Source organism: Papio anubis, chromosome 12 (assembly GCF_008728515.1).
Source record: "Papio anubis isolate 15944 chromosome 12, Panubis1.0, whole genome shotgun sequence".
Taxonomy (NCBI): Eukaryota; Metazoa; Chordata; class Mammalia; order Primates; family Cercopithecidae; genus Papio; species Papio anubis.
The window spans coordinates 119480637-119495331 of record NC_044987.1 but is presented as its reverse complement, the minus strand read 5'-3'; the positions used below and the strand labels follow the sequence as shown (position 1 = coordinate 119495331).

General features: G+C 44.3%; 1 protein-coding gene across 13 annotated transcripts in view; it reads right to left on the bottom strand.

Annotated features, from left to right (window-relative positions):
* PPFIA1 (PTPRF interacting protein alpha 1) overlaps positions 1 to 14695 on the bottom strand; it is a 115435-nt gene that overhangs the window by 49067 nt on the left and 51673 nt on the right. For 9 of the 13 annotated variants that reach the window (XM_009185426.4, XM_009185417.4, XM_009185419.4 and 6 more), the window contains exons 7-15: positions 14267 to 14488; positions 11083 to 11229; positions 9292 to 9426; positions 8333 to 8407; positions 7877 to 7960; positions 5439 to 5570; positions 3695 to 3757; positions 2662 to 2741; positions 1788 to 1923 (exon numbers count right to left, since the gene is read on the bottom strand). In XM_009185426.4, the coding sequence (XP_009183690.1) occupies positions 1788 to 1923; positions 2662 to 2741; positions 3695 to 3757; positions 5439 to 5570; positions 7877 to 7960; positions 8333 to 8407; positions 9292 to 9426; positions 11083 to 11229; positions 14267 to 14488 (1074 nt within the window). The remainder of the gene's footprint in view (positions 1 to 1787; positions 1924 to 2661; positions 2742 to 3694; positions 3758 to 5438; positions 5571 to 7876; positions 7961 to 8332; positions 8408 to 9291; positions 9427 to 11082; positions 11230 to 14266; positions 14489 to 14695) is intronic. The other 4 variants (XM_009185418.4, XM_009185422.4, XM_009185425.4 and 1 more) reach the window with 1 other exon arrangement.

Sequence of the window (14695 nt, the reverse complement as noted above, 5' to 3'; positions counted from 1 at the left end):
TGTGGGCAAGACTTAGCGCCTCACTCCAATGAACAGACTAGAGAGGAAGTGAAGGCTGCAGCATCCAAGACCAGGACTGGAAAGGCTGTGGGACTTTCTTCTCGCCCTCTCCTAGAGTACGGGCTGCTCGCATCACAATGCAAGGACCACAGAGCAGCCCTGGTGGCCAGATCCAAGTGGTGGGTGATGGCCCCGAGGCCTCCTGCCCCAGCTGGGTTTTTCTGCGGCTCCAGTCTTGCCAGATTGAGCCAGGACTGTCCTGCTCTGCTGCTCCTGCGCTCACAGGAGCCGTGAACTATGAAATGTTCACTGTTTTAAGCCACTGAGCTCCGTAGTAATTTGTTACACACCAATAGTCAACAAACACACACTACTAGACTTTATATGTCGACTGTTTGTGTCCTCTGGGATGCAGGCATTCTTCCTGTTTCACTACACACTGCTGCAGCCCTAGGTCTCTACAGGGCTGTAATGGGGCCGGGCCCAAACTAGCTGTTGAGTGACTATGGGGGCTAAAATTACACTTACATGTATTGAAACAAACGCTGCTGAACAGACCAAAGAAAGAAGGTAAATGTTCAAAGGTGAATTCTTTTCACTAAATGATGAATATATGTATTCAATTACTTCTTTTATTTTTTAGAAACAAGGTCTTACTCTGTTGACCAAGCTGGACCGCAGTGGTGCAATCATAGCTCACTATAGCGTTGACCTCCCGGGGCCCAAAGGATCCTTCTACCCCAGCCCCAAGAGTAGCTGGGACTGCAGGCGCATGCCACCATGCCCAGCTAATTTCTTTATTTGTAGAGACAGGGTCTTACTATGTTGCCCAGGCTGGTCTCAATCTCCTGGGCTCAAAGGACCCTTCTGCCTCAGCCTCCCGAGTAGCTGGGACTATAGGCACACACTACCACATGCAGCTAAGTTTTTCTTTTTTTTTTTTAAATAGAGACAGGGGTCTCCCTGTGTTGCCGAAGCTGGTCTCAAGCTCCTGGCTTCAAGCGATCCTCCCAAAGCACTGGGATTACCGGTGTGAGGCACTGCACCCAGATTTCTATTCTATTCTATTATTTTTTGAGACGGAGTTTTGCTCTTACAGCCCAGGCTGGAGTGCAATGATGCTTTCTCAGCTCATTGCAATGCCTCCGGGTTCAAGTGATTCTTCTGCCTCAGCCTCCCGAGTAGCTGGGATTACAGGCACCTGCCACCATGCCCAGCTAATTTTTTGTATTTTTAGTACAGATGGGGTTTCACCATGTTGGCCAGGCTGATCTCAAACCCCTGACCTCAGGTGATCCACCTGCCTTGGCCTCCCAAAGTTCTGGGATTACAGGCGTGAGCCACCCGCACCTGGCCTACTCATTTATTTTTAATCACTACTTTAAATCCATGATTATCACTGTATTTAAAAATGACTGTATTTTTATAAGAATTCCTATTAAAAGAAAGAAAGGGAAAAAAAAAAAACTACAGACGCCAGGCACAATGGCTCACGCCTGTAGTCCCAGCACTTTGTGAGGCCGAGGCAAGAGGACTGCTTGAGGCCAGGAGTTCAAGAGCAGCTTGGGCAACACAGACCCTATCTCTTTAAAAAAAACAAAAACAAAAACAAAACCCTATTTTAAAAAATGCTCTAAAAGCTAAACTCTTAGCCAGAAAATAGAAAATGAGAGGAGGGCAAGAAAGGCAATGACCTATCAACATTTTTATTCCAAAGCAGTCTGAAAGCCACAGGATAAGTAGGTTAACTTTCACGTAAGCAGAGGTATTTCACACAAAGACCTTGCCTTGGAAGGCTCATCTCGCAGGGCTGCCAGACGGCCTTTCTGCGGGCGCCGCAGCACTGCGCTGGTGCTGTAGGAGTCTGTGTGGCCGTCTGCCATGGGGAACCTGAAATCCGGGACACTGCCCAAGTGGGGTCGGCTGAAATATGAAAAATAAGAATGATCATTATTAGAAGAAAAGGAAATAAACTCTCTTCTAGTTAAGGCAGAATCTATCAATTTGGAAAAGTTACTCCACACAGGAAAGGGTCTCCAGGGAGGGCACTGCTCTCACCCGCCCCAAGAGCTACTTGTTGCCTCCTCCAGGACAACAGTTTCAGTCTCTCAGCCCCACCAGGTAGAAAGCTCTCCAGGAAAAGCTGTGCAGACGGCCACGGCGATGAGCAACAAGGAGCCCAGCTGTCTAGGATGAGAGAGACCCCGGGTCCCCTGAGACCCCTCCTCTGGGTCCAGGTGTCCGGCTCTGCATTTCTGCTCCACTTTCCCAGGGCTGACGAGAAACACAGCCACACGCCACTGCTGGCCTTCAACTGCTCTGCAATTGTCCCACCCGTGCCAGCATCTGTGGTGTGAAATCTTGGGATCTGTCATCCTGCTCTTACATCATCAGTGTCACACTCTGCTGGCACCTCGATTAATATATCCAAATACTAACTGATCAAAACTCCTCCTGCGTTTTGGAGTTCTGCCAGTGATGTGTGTTCTCAGTACCAAGCTCTAACCTTTGAGTTATTTCACTCTTCTCTCTTGCTTCCTACTAAGCTACAGGCTCCTTGAGGCCACACCATTAGCCGCACCCAGTTAGGCTGCCCACAGAGCCAAGAGCTGACCTGCCACAGGTGCTGACAATACAGCTGCTCACTGGTTAATACCATACCCATGATGAAGTGAAGCACCTCTTAGCCTCATCTGGTCTAGTTCAGCTCTCAGTGCTTCAATGTTCAGGACAAGCTGATCCTACAGAAAAGCAAAAGACTTACATTACTGCTATCTCTTTGCGATTTTAAAATCACTTACTTCAAATGTGCTCAGATGTTGAGCATAACCCTAACAGGTTAAATCAGCAGTTAAAAATACCAAACATTTTAATTCTGGGAAAATTTTCTCCAAGAGTACTGCAATAAACATAAACACTCAGACTACTATATTAACTTTGTAAGCCCTAATGAATGAAAAGCTGTGTCTTAGTCATAGAAAAGCTTTTAAGAGGATAAACACCAAACCATTAACAATTATTAGTTTTGTAGAGAAGCAGACTCTTTTAGGGGAGAAAGGGACCAATATTCACATCCTGTGCGTCTCTGTATTGTGTTTAATTGTCTTACATCAGGTATGCGTCCATTCCTGTGTCATGAGTATACTTGATCTCATTTCTAGAGCTGTGCTGTCCACCACTAGCCACACGTGGCTACTGAGCCCTTGTAATGGGTTAGTCTAAATGGAGATGTGCTGTGACTACGAAATACACAGTGGAAAAATAATGTAAAGTAGCTCAGTTCTGTTACTATTCATACATAATGAAATAATATTTTACATATACTGAATTAAATAAAGTAGATTTTACCTATTTCTTACTTTCTAAAATGTGACTATTAGAAAATTAAACATTACATATGCAGCTCATATAATATTTCTGTTGGACAGCACTGTCATTGATGCTAATATTTTAGCTTCAAATAAATCCAGAAAGGACTCTGAATTCTGAACCATATGCACAGCCAGACTCAAAATACACCTGAAATACAAAGGCATTCAACATACAAGCCTGAGAGCGCTAGAAACTTATGGCAGTGGACTATGAGAGCCACAAACCAAGTTGATCTCCACTCTGTCAGACATCTGCAGTAACTATCATCATCATCAACTCAGTTCAACTCGCCTCTTCATGGATTTAGAGAAGATTTCAGTACCTTATCGTGTTGTGTTTCTTCTAATTGTTTTTTTGCATTTTCAACTTCTCTTAATAGAGAATTCTGAAAAAGACAGATAGTCCTTTAGTGTTAGTGTTTCTTTAAAATGTCCCATTTAAATACATAGCATGGCTGTATCTGTTTAAAAAGAAAAAGGACCACAGAAAGGGAACGGAGCCAGAAAGCACAAGCATTGCTATAGTCCCAGAGTCAGGCCCTCAGGCGGCGACACCTTCTCTTATGTCTCTTACTAATGTAACATCTACTCCTCGCCAAATGAACTTTCTAAAGGTAGGTATGTCAAGTTCACGGTGCAAGTTCATTTTAGTCAGTTAAACTGGCTTATACTAGCTTTTAGACTTTATAATTTCTTGGTCACTTGTGAAACCTGAATTTAAGTTTCAAAGATAATCAAAGAAAAAAATCAAAGATAAAAACACTGCTCCATTAAGGCTGACCCACTGATCAAGGAGGTGAGTGGGATAACGACTCTGTGTGGTCTCTGGAAATGCCCTCCATGGTCAGCACAATGTAAATAAACGTGTCATGCAATGAGCGGGAATCATTAGTCTCTGAGATGAGCAGACCCCAATCCTAACAGCCAATCTCAGCGCAGTTTCTGAGTCTCATCGCTAGAGACACTGCATAGTCAGGACAGGCTTTATCAAACTGGAATCCAGCTGCTACCCATTAGAGCTTCTCTGACACAGATTCTAGGATATCCCTTCCCTTTGGCGACAGCTAACATGTTTCCATGACGACAGTGCTCAGAGTCCAGGCTCAGCCTTCAACTTTTTCCAAATCAAATGAAAAAGAATGAAGGTAGAGGTTGGAATATTTATTTGGTTTCAGCTGATTAAACCCTTTCTAGCACACGATACTCCCTAAGTGACCTGTTTATAAATGAGACAGAAATTAACTTTTTTCTTTTTTTGAGACAGGATCTTGCTGTCACACAGGCTGAATGAAGTAGAGTGGCACGATCTCGGCTCACTGCAACCTCCACCTCCTGGGTTCAAGCGATTTTCATGCCTTAGCCTCTCGAGTAGCTGGGACTACAGGCAGGTGCTTCCGGGTCAGGCTAATTTTTGTATTTTTAGCAGAGACGGGGTTTGGTCATGTTGGCCAAGCTGGTCTCAAACTCCTAGCTGAAGTCATCTGCCTGCCTCGGCGTCCCAAAGTGCTGGGATTACAGACGTGAGCCACCGTGCCCGGCCAGAAATTAACTTCTAATGCATGAACAATAAAGGGGTGAGGGTTGGGCCCAAAAAATGATCCAAGTGCAGGGGCTGGCAAACTAGAACTTGATGGCCAAAACCAGCCCACTGCTTATTTCTGCAAATGAATCTTACTGGAACATAGCCACACCCATTCATTTACATGTTATTTATGGCTGCTTTTGTGCTAATTACTTGATTGGCATAAAATTATTTAATTACTTGTAATTACTAAAAGCCTAAAATATTTATTATCTGGCCCTTTATAAAAATCACTTACCTACTGTTATTCTAGAGAATAAGAATGATAAACAATTTCCCATACATGCAAATGGGGCAAGGACATAGCAAACAATAAGTTAATTCAGTGACTGGATAACTGTGTGTACCTTTTCCACTTTAAAGAGTAATTCCCACTTTTGGTAACAGCTGCTAACCACTGTTACACATGCCTGCTCAGGGGCAGATGAGCAGTCTTTTGGCAGAGGGTGGGAAAGCGCCAGCGATGTCCGTGTTATCTAACCTACCTTATCTTCCAAAGCAGCCATTCTCTCTTTAAGATGAAGTTGAAGCCTCTCATTAGATTCTGAAAGTAGCTTGTCAACAGTGTCTGATAAACGTTTATTATGTTCTTCGTTCATTTTTTCTCTTTGCCTTGCCTAAAGCAGGAGAAACAAAGACTTATAAACCTCGTGTAAATGCTCAATCATTATTTTAAAAGCACAAGGACCAACAGGGTGAGCCCCATGCGTGCCCTCCCCTCCCCGGTTGCTTCCCGCACTGCCGTCTTGAGTGGATTTTTGCATGGTGACCAGAACCAACTCATGGACACGGGGAACACAGGACAAGTCTTGGAGAGATCATTAACTAGAAGGTCCCACTGCTCCTGCGACAGGACTCCTCAGGAATGTCCCTAATTGTTAACTGTCAGAGGGACTTAAGGAGCAGATTTATAGCAGATATTTAGAGGAGCAGCCTGTCTCCACGCTGGGAGAGGAATTTCCCCTTGTGTCACTAAAAGCTTGGGTCTGGATTTGGGGAGGAAGGGTGAATTTAATTTACAAAGCTAAAAAGTTTGTTTTGGAAAAAAAAATTAGTAGCACTAGAGAGACTTTCATATTTTTTCTTTATACCTCTATGTTGCTTAAATTTCTTGTAATGGAAATTTATATTCAAAAATTATAAATAATTACCTTAAGTAATTTTAATATGTAGTAACAAAACTGACATGTCTGTTATTTTATAAAACCATAATTAAGTTCATGGTTTAAAACCTGTTTCTCGGCCGGGCGCGGTGGCTCAAGCCTGTAATCCCAGCACTTTGGGAGGCCGAGACGGGCGGATCACGAGGTCAGGAGATCGAGACCATCCTGGCTAACACGGTGAAACCCCGTCTCTACTAAGAAATACAAAAAACTAGCCGGGCGAGGTGGCGGGCGCCTGTAGTCCCAGCTACACGGGAGGCTGAGGCCGGAGAATGGCGTGAACCCGGGAGGCGGAGCTTGCAGTGAGCTGAGATCCGGCCACTGCACTCCAGCCTGGGCGACAGCGCGAGACTCCGTCTCAAAAAAAAAAAAAAAACAAACCTGTTTCTCAAATGACAGGCAGAAGGGGACAGGAAGTGTTAGCAGGTGGCACCTGTCCAGGTGGCACCTCCACGCCCTCATCATCCAAGTGCCCTTGCAGTGCTCGGGGGCTCCTCCCAGGCAGGGGGCAGTGGCATGGGGTTATGACGTGCACTTGAGTCATGCTGCCCAGGCAGGAGGAGAGAGCCACGAGACCGCACCATCAGTAGTACATTCAACCCCCGTGCGCCCAGTTTCTGCACTGGGAAAACATGGGGAGTGACCTCTCCTTTTCTCACAAGGTCTAACATGCAGCAACTCTCATTACCTGGAAGGGTCCAGCACATCATGGGGCATACAGAGAATCGCATACTTCCTCTTAGGAAAGAAACAATATCCTTCTTTGTGCTTATTTTCTGTCAGCATTTAAATAATTTTTAAAGAACACAGCTTAAAGTTCACTGCTGTGTCTGTGCGCATACGTGTGCGTTTCGGAAGGGGAGGTGGGGACTGCCTAAAACGCACCCTCTCACTGGGAGTGGGAATCATTGTTTCCCGGAAGCTCATCTGACTCTCTGCAGGACATGGCCGAGAATACAGATTTCTGGTGAAAACAAAATCTACTAGCCTTAAATTATAAAGCGGGTTGATGTGAGAGTGCAAGAGTTCTACAATTAGATGCTGCACGCTTCCTTTCTCTACCTACTTGTTAAAGAGAAATCCGGCCCAACCCCCAGGCCTGGTACCAGCTGGCCCTGGGACTGCTCTTGCTATTACTTTTTCCTGGATGTTCCATACTGACATCCGTCCAACTCTTCCAGGAAGACAATCTTAGGATTCAATGGACAGAAGTCTCCACTGCCACACTCCTTCCTAGTGCTTTTTACCGTAGCTCAATTATGGTGTTGCCCTTGCTTAGAACTATTCATTCCAGCACACCATGATGTTTGCAGTGTTTTAACCTATGACAGAGGTCAGGCCTCTGATCTGCATTTGGGAATTCAGTGCCACATCCTAGGCAAGTGAACTAGTCATCCAGGACAATGGGCCTGCCTCTACCCACGCCGGTACCACAGGTACCTAGAACAATTCCCCTCATAGGCCACTAGACAAGCAAGAAGCATTTTTGGACGTGGGGATCTAATCTACCCCCTGAAGCACTGCCTATGATCTCAAATTTCTTCTGCGGCTCCCAACACTGACTGAAAACTGCTACTGTGTGGGATGTACACATTAGCAGGCGACTCACAGATGAGGGCACAAAACAAATGCACGTGACCAGAACTGAGCTGGAGGACCAACATCTCAGTCAGGGGTGGGAGGCCCCGAGCTCCCCACAGCCCGAGCAATGCCCTTGCAGCACCCACTCAGCGCCCCCGCCCTCAGGGCTGCATGCTCACCCGCTGCAGTTCTTGATTCTTCTCCTCCAACTGTGCTTCCATCTGCCGTAACCTTTCTTCAATGTTGCCGTGTCTCTCTTCAGCCTGTCAGCAGAAATAGCATCAGCTTACCTCATCCTTACACTTCATTAACAACATGCTGCATACTACTGCAGTGGCAACAGGCAGGACATGCTCTGCGTGGACTCCTCCGCCATACTAAACGGAAAGCATTTACTCATCCATCAACACAGCTTACGGGGCTTCACGTGCTGGGCTGGGAGGTGGCTAGCCCTCTTGTGTTGGTGATTCTGAAGCATGGCTGCTGCTGGTGACTGACTGGGTGTTTCCCCCCAACCCCTAGGCCCAATCTCAATGGAGTTGTGATTCCCCCATCCTTAGACTGCTTCTGGTCAGTCAGCATGGAAAGCAGAAAGCAGCAGCAAGCACAAGCAAGGAGCAGTGCACCCATTCTACCTTCCTAAGCTTGGAAGTAAGTTCCAACAGTTTAGCTTCCTTAGCAGCAGAGCTCCCAGAAGACAAAAGGTCAGACTACAGAGCCGACAAGGGACAGGAAAGATAACAGGGGAGAAAAGAAATTGAGACTTTAAAAGCAGATCATGGAGTGGGAGGAAAGGTTCTCTTAAGCTGTTAGCAACAAACTTGCTAGAAGGAACAGGTCTGTAGGCCCTAAAACCATCTGAATGGTCCAGAAGGATGCCCTCCCCAGCAGCTTGAAAAGCTTGAGCCAGGAGACTCAGGACGACGGACAGCGGCCTCGGCTCCTGCTGCTCGCCTCCCTGGCACTGCAGTGCTGGGCTCCCCATGCCCCAGAGGCTGGGTGTTTGCCCAGTGATGTGCTCCCTGGATTCTTGCTGGTCCCAGGACCTATGACAGCATTTACCTCTTTAGCTACTTCCCTCATGAATGGTGAGAACTTGGAGGGACTGTGCCTTGCACATGCCTAGTCAACAGTTGTTGGACAAATGAATAAATATTACTTAAAAACACATTTTTAAGTAATTTCAAAATAATAAAATTACTTAAAAATATGTTTATTAAGAATGTATCTTGATGGTGTTTTTAAAAGAATGGCATCTTCCTATTTCTGAGAAAAACTACCTTCTTTTACAGAGGCTTCTATCCTATGCTTAAGCTGGTGACCAAAACAATTTTACGAAGCAGTAACTCTCAGATCACACATGCTGTGGACAAATAGTATACAGCTCACAACACCAAGGGAGACTTCAGGATAAAAGGATCACGTCTGGCATTTACGAAGTGTTCCAATCTCAGATGAAAGAGCACTCAAACCAAATCTGTGCTCTTCCATGGATTTAGGTGCTGATGTAGTAAGAACAGTGACAAACAAGGTACACAGGCAAGGCACAGTCACAGGCCTGGCAGCCGAACCAGAACAAAGCTCATGGCACTACCTTGGAAAGCGCTGCCACCCTCTGGGCCAGCTCCGCCTCCACCTCAGGGAGCGTCTCTGCCTTCCTCAGTGTCTGCTGCAGCTTTTGCTCTGCCAATTCCAAGCGCTCCTGTAACTGGCGGTTTTTATCTTCAGTCTATAAAATGAGAGCAAAGCATCAAAATGCAGCAAATCTAGCTGTATCAGTTTTTAACAGATTGAAACAAACTGAAATGCAGATACAGACTAAGAGAGTCATGATGGAAGAGCTACAGTGATGGGGGTTGCTTCTGGGTCGTGTGTGTGTGTGTGTGTGTGTGTGTGTGTGTTTTGAGATAGTCTTGCTTTGTCACCCAGGCTGGAGTGCAGTGGCACAATCTCAGCTCACTGCAACCTCCACCTCCCGAGTTCAAGCAATTCTCCTGCCTCAGCCTCCTGAGTAGCCGCAATTATAGGCATGTGCCACCACACCTGGCTAATTTTTGTATTTTTAGTAGAGACAGGGCTTTGGCATGTTGGCCAGGCTGGTCGTGAACTCCTAACCTCAAGTGATCCAACTGCCTCAGCCTCCCAAAGTGGTGGGATTACACGTGTGTGCCACTGTGCCTGGCCTGGGTCAAATTTTCCTGTTGCCTGGAGTACATGCCCACTTTCCTGGGCTTCGTTTCAATGTGCAAAACACCTCTTGCCAAAGTATTTGCTCTTCCTAAATAACTTCTAAGAAACTTTTTTTTTTTTGTTTAAAGACAGAGTCTCGCTCTGTCACCCAGGCTGGAGTACAGTGATACTCTTACAAGAGTAAGTATGGTTTAACGAAACCACAGGAGACACAATTTCTTACTATAGACTTCATTGCCTTTTTTTTTTTTTTGAGACGGAGTCTAGCTGTGTCGCCCAGGCTGGAGTGCAGTGGTGCAATCTTGGCTCACTGCAATCTCTGCCTCTCAGGTTCAAGCGATTCTCCTGCCTCAGCCTCCTGAGCAGCAGCTGGGATTACAGATGTGCATCACTACGCCCAGCTAATTTTTCTATTTTTAGTAGAGACAGGGTTTCACCATGTTAGTCAGGCTGGTCTCAAACTCCTGACCTCATGATCCGCCTGCCTTGGCCTCCCAAAGTGCTGGGATTACAGGCGTGAGCCACCGTGCCCAGCCGCATTTTTTATTTTAGACACGGGGTCTTGTTCTGTGGCCCAGGCTGGAGTCCAGTGGCACAATCATAGCACAGTGAAGCCTTGAACTCCAGGGCTCAAGTCATCCTCCCTCCTTAGCCTCCTGAGTAGCTAGGGCTAAAGGCACATTCCACCATGCCGAGCTAATTATTTATTTTTTTAATTTTCTGTAGAGACAGGGTCTTGCTATGTTGACCAGACTGTTCTCACATTCCTGGGCTCAAGTGATCTTCCCGCCTCAGCTTCCCAAAGTGTTAGAATGACAGGCATGAGCCACTGCGTCTGACCAAGACTTTATTTCTCATACTATTCATTTATCATAGTGCTCCCACTTAGTAACAAATAGCCAGTTGCCTTGAAGTTCTTTGCCACTCTCTCCTCCTTTGGTAAAAATGCTAAAAAGCAATAGATTAACTTTCAATTACAACAAAAGAAAAAATTGAGGACAAAATGGTTAAATCAAATCCTATGTTATCAAAACCTGTAAACTGAAGGAACTCCCACATATCTTGAACATAATATTCTAAGGTCATAAAAACTTGATATTTGGACTTGATTTCCAACATGAAAGTGAGAGAAAAAGGGTCTTTAATTTCATTAATAATTAACTGAAGCCAGACAAAGATCGATAAAATCCATTACCTGTCGATGCATAGAATCTTTATTTGCAATTTCATTTTCAAGTTTATCATTGAGGTCATGCACAGATGTGGCTTCACGCTGTGCAGCGAGGTAGCGTTTTTCAAGAGTAGTGATTCTCTCTTCCATGTCTTCCTTTTGGGCCATGGCCTAAATTAGTATTTCAGGGGGGACAAAAAAGTACGTAATTAACAGATTACACATTAAGATACTTAAGAGAGAAAAAAACTGAACTAAATCCCAAATTTCCAATCAAATTAAAAATTAGCATCTTCAGGCCAGATACAGCAGCTCACTCCTATAATCACAGTACTTTGGGACGCTAAGATGGGAGGATGGCTTGAGGCCAGGAGTTCAAGACCTTGTCTCTACAAAAATATTGTATTTTATTTTTTGAGACACAGTCTCCCTCTATCACCTAGGCTGGAATGCTGTGGTGCAATCAGGGCTCACCACAGCCTTGACTTCCCAGGCTCAAGGGATCCTTCCACCTCAATCTTCCCAGTAGCTGGGACTACAAGCGCATACCACTATATCCACTAATTTTTAATTTTTTGTAGAGATAGAGGTCTTACTATGTCGCTCAGGCTGGTCTTGAATTTCTGGGCTCAAGAGATCCTCCTTGGCCTTCCTTTGGCCTCCCAAAGTGTTAGGATTACAGACGTGAGCCAGCATCCCTGGCCAAAAAAATTTTAAAGAAACAAAAATTAGCCACGCATGGTGGCATGCCCCTGTAGTCCCAGGTACTTGGGAGGCTGAGGCAGGAGGATTGCTCAAGTCTGGCAGTTCAAGGCTGCAGTGAGCTATGATGGCACCACTGCACTCCAGCCTGGGTAACAGAGAGAGATCCTGTCTCAAAAAAAAAAAAAAAAAAAAATAGTGTCCTCAAAATTAAATTGAAGATGATGTCAATTTTCTCAAATGTGAATGAAAATGTAACTACCTCAAATATCATAAATATTCACCTATACGATTAACAAAGACTTGTCTCTCTTAATACTATGTCTAGCCACTCAGTTGACCAAGCTTTCCCATTTCTACATAATATTATAAAAATATATACACTCAAATATCTAAATATTTTTCAAGGAGGTGAAAGTGTCCTCAAAGAAGACGCAGTCTATGTCTGCCTCACGCTACAAATGGTCTTACACAGGACAGGGTGTGGCCTCTCTCAATGGATACAGTAGTGAGATACAAGTCTCACTTTCTAGGATAAGGGTTAGATGAAATCTCATACAATTACAAGATTCAGGCATATTGACAAATGGAAACAGAAGTACAAGTTCAATTTAATTGGACGCAACTACCTGAAGTCTACAAGATGATTACTAAACAGTATCAAACACTTAAGGCTAGGACCAGAACTTTTTGCTTGTGAAATACCTGTCCTCCACCCCCAGAATTCACTATTTTCAAGTTGTTCCCTATTTATAAAATGACTAAGGTTAGCGAAGTGATAACTATTAAAAGTGACTACTAAAAGTCATAGGGGAAAAAAGCTCAACATCACTGATTAGAGAAATGCAAATCAAAACCACAATGACACAGGATCTCACACCAGTCAGAAAGGCTATTATGGAAAAGTCAATAACAGATGCTGGTGAGGTTGTGGAGAGAAAGGAATGTTTTCCTACTGTTGGTGGGAGTGTAAATTAGTTCAACCATTGTGGAAGGCAGTGTGGAGATTCCTCAAAGACCTAAAGATGGAAATACCAACCCAGAAATCTCATTACTGGGTATATACCCAAAGGAATATAAATCGTTCTATTATATAGACACATGTATGTGTATGTTCACTGTAGCACTATTCACAATAGCAAAGACATGGAATCAACCTAAATGCCCATCAATAGTGGACTGGATCAGGAAAATATGGTACATATACAACATGGAATACTATGAAGCCATAAAACAGAATGAGATCATGTCCTTTGCAGAGACATGGATGGAGCTGGCGGCCACTATCTTTAGCAAACACAGGAACAGAAAAACAACATACCTCATGTTCTCACTTATAAGTGGGAGCTAAATGATGAGAACACAGGGACGCACAGAGGGGAACAACACACACTGGAGGGTAGGAGGAAGAAGAGGATCAGGAAAAATAACGAATGGGTACTAGGCTTGGTACCTGGATGATGAAATAATCTGTACAACAAACCCCCAGGACACAAGTTTACCTACGTAACAGACCTAAGCATGTACCCCAAACTTAAAAGTTAAAATAAAAAATAAAAAATAAAAGTGATAGGTCTTAAAAGAATTTCAAAATTCTCAGCATGTTAATCTCTGCCACATAATCTCCCGCTATAGCCAAAGAATAGAACCTAGCAGGTGACACAGCACACACACATGCTCTTCCTGTGGCGAATTCCTACATGAAATTACTCATGCCAAACTATCACACTGAAAAGCAGACGTTCCACGGTTGAGGCGCCTGACAAGGGACAAAGCGCAGGTTAGAAAGTGACAGGAAGGGCACCTGAGAAAGAACTCAGCCTCACTGTTCCATGATCAAATAATTTCTCATAGTGATAATGGCAGAAATACTTGTTAGCAATGAGTATACTGCGACATATTTTTACTATACGATCCTGATGACCCACGTAGAAGCAAATTCCACTCTTGATTATTTGTCTGACCATCAATATTCAATGCCACGAGTTCCTTGAAGGAGCAGGTCAGAAAACGAGAAGACCGCCAGCAACGCCCCTTCCCACAGTTAACAGACTATAGTCACATCGCCCTACGTGAACTAGCACAGCCAGGATCAACGTCTGCTTGCTAAGCATGTGTGCAACAGAAGGCAATCTGAACATAAGAACAAATTAAGACAGCCTAGAAATTGCACAGATGAAGAATCTACAAACAAGGACATTAAAGAATATCAAAGCAGCACAGGTAGGAGGGGCTGGTGTGGCGTCCACTCCATGGCCACATCAGTCAGTGGTACTAGTTCTCCTCTATTTTGAAGCGCTCAGGGACAGGAGATTTCACAACAAAAATGGGGAGGTATCTTATCGCAGTTTCACAGCACTCTTTCTTTTTCAATATAACTTATATAATAATCCAAAGGTTGAAAGTAATTGGGAGAGCAAGGGACAAAAGGAGAAAAAAAATCATTAAATAAAACCTCCCAAACATTCAACTTCATGACAAGCCTGTAATTTTTGTTATTGCTCACTTCACGGACATCTCGTTGCAATTTTGTGTTCATTTCTTCAGATTTGATGAGATCTTTTCTAGCAGTGTCCAGATCCTCTTCCAGCTCTGACACGTGACTGGAGAGGGAAGCCAGGCGTTCTTTCATTTGGCTCTGTTCCCTTGACTGCTTACTTATGATTTCTTGGAGCTCAATTACTTTAGCAAGGTCTTCCTCATGGCTTAAAGAACCATCAGAAGATCTCTGATAGGGGGGAAAAAAAAAACACCCTAAATACCCTTGTTTGGTGAGCTATAAAATAAAAATACTTCCAGGAAACAGCTAAAATCAAAACTGACTTATGCAATCTGTCGGATTACACAATTTTCATGACCACTTCAGCTCTAAGCCGGCACTTTAGCAACCATTTTCCACATAACCCGACACATGCTGTGGACAAATGAAATCAAA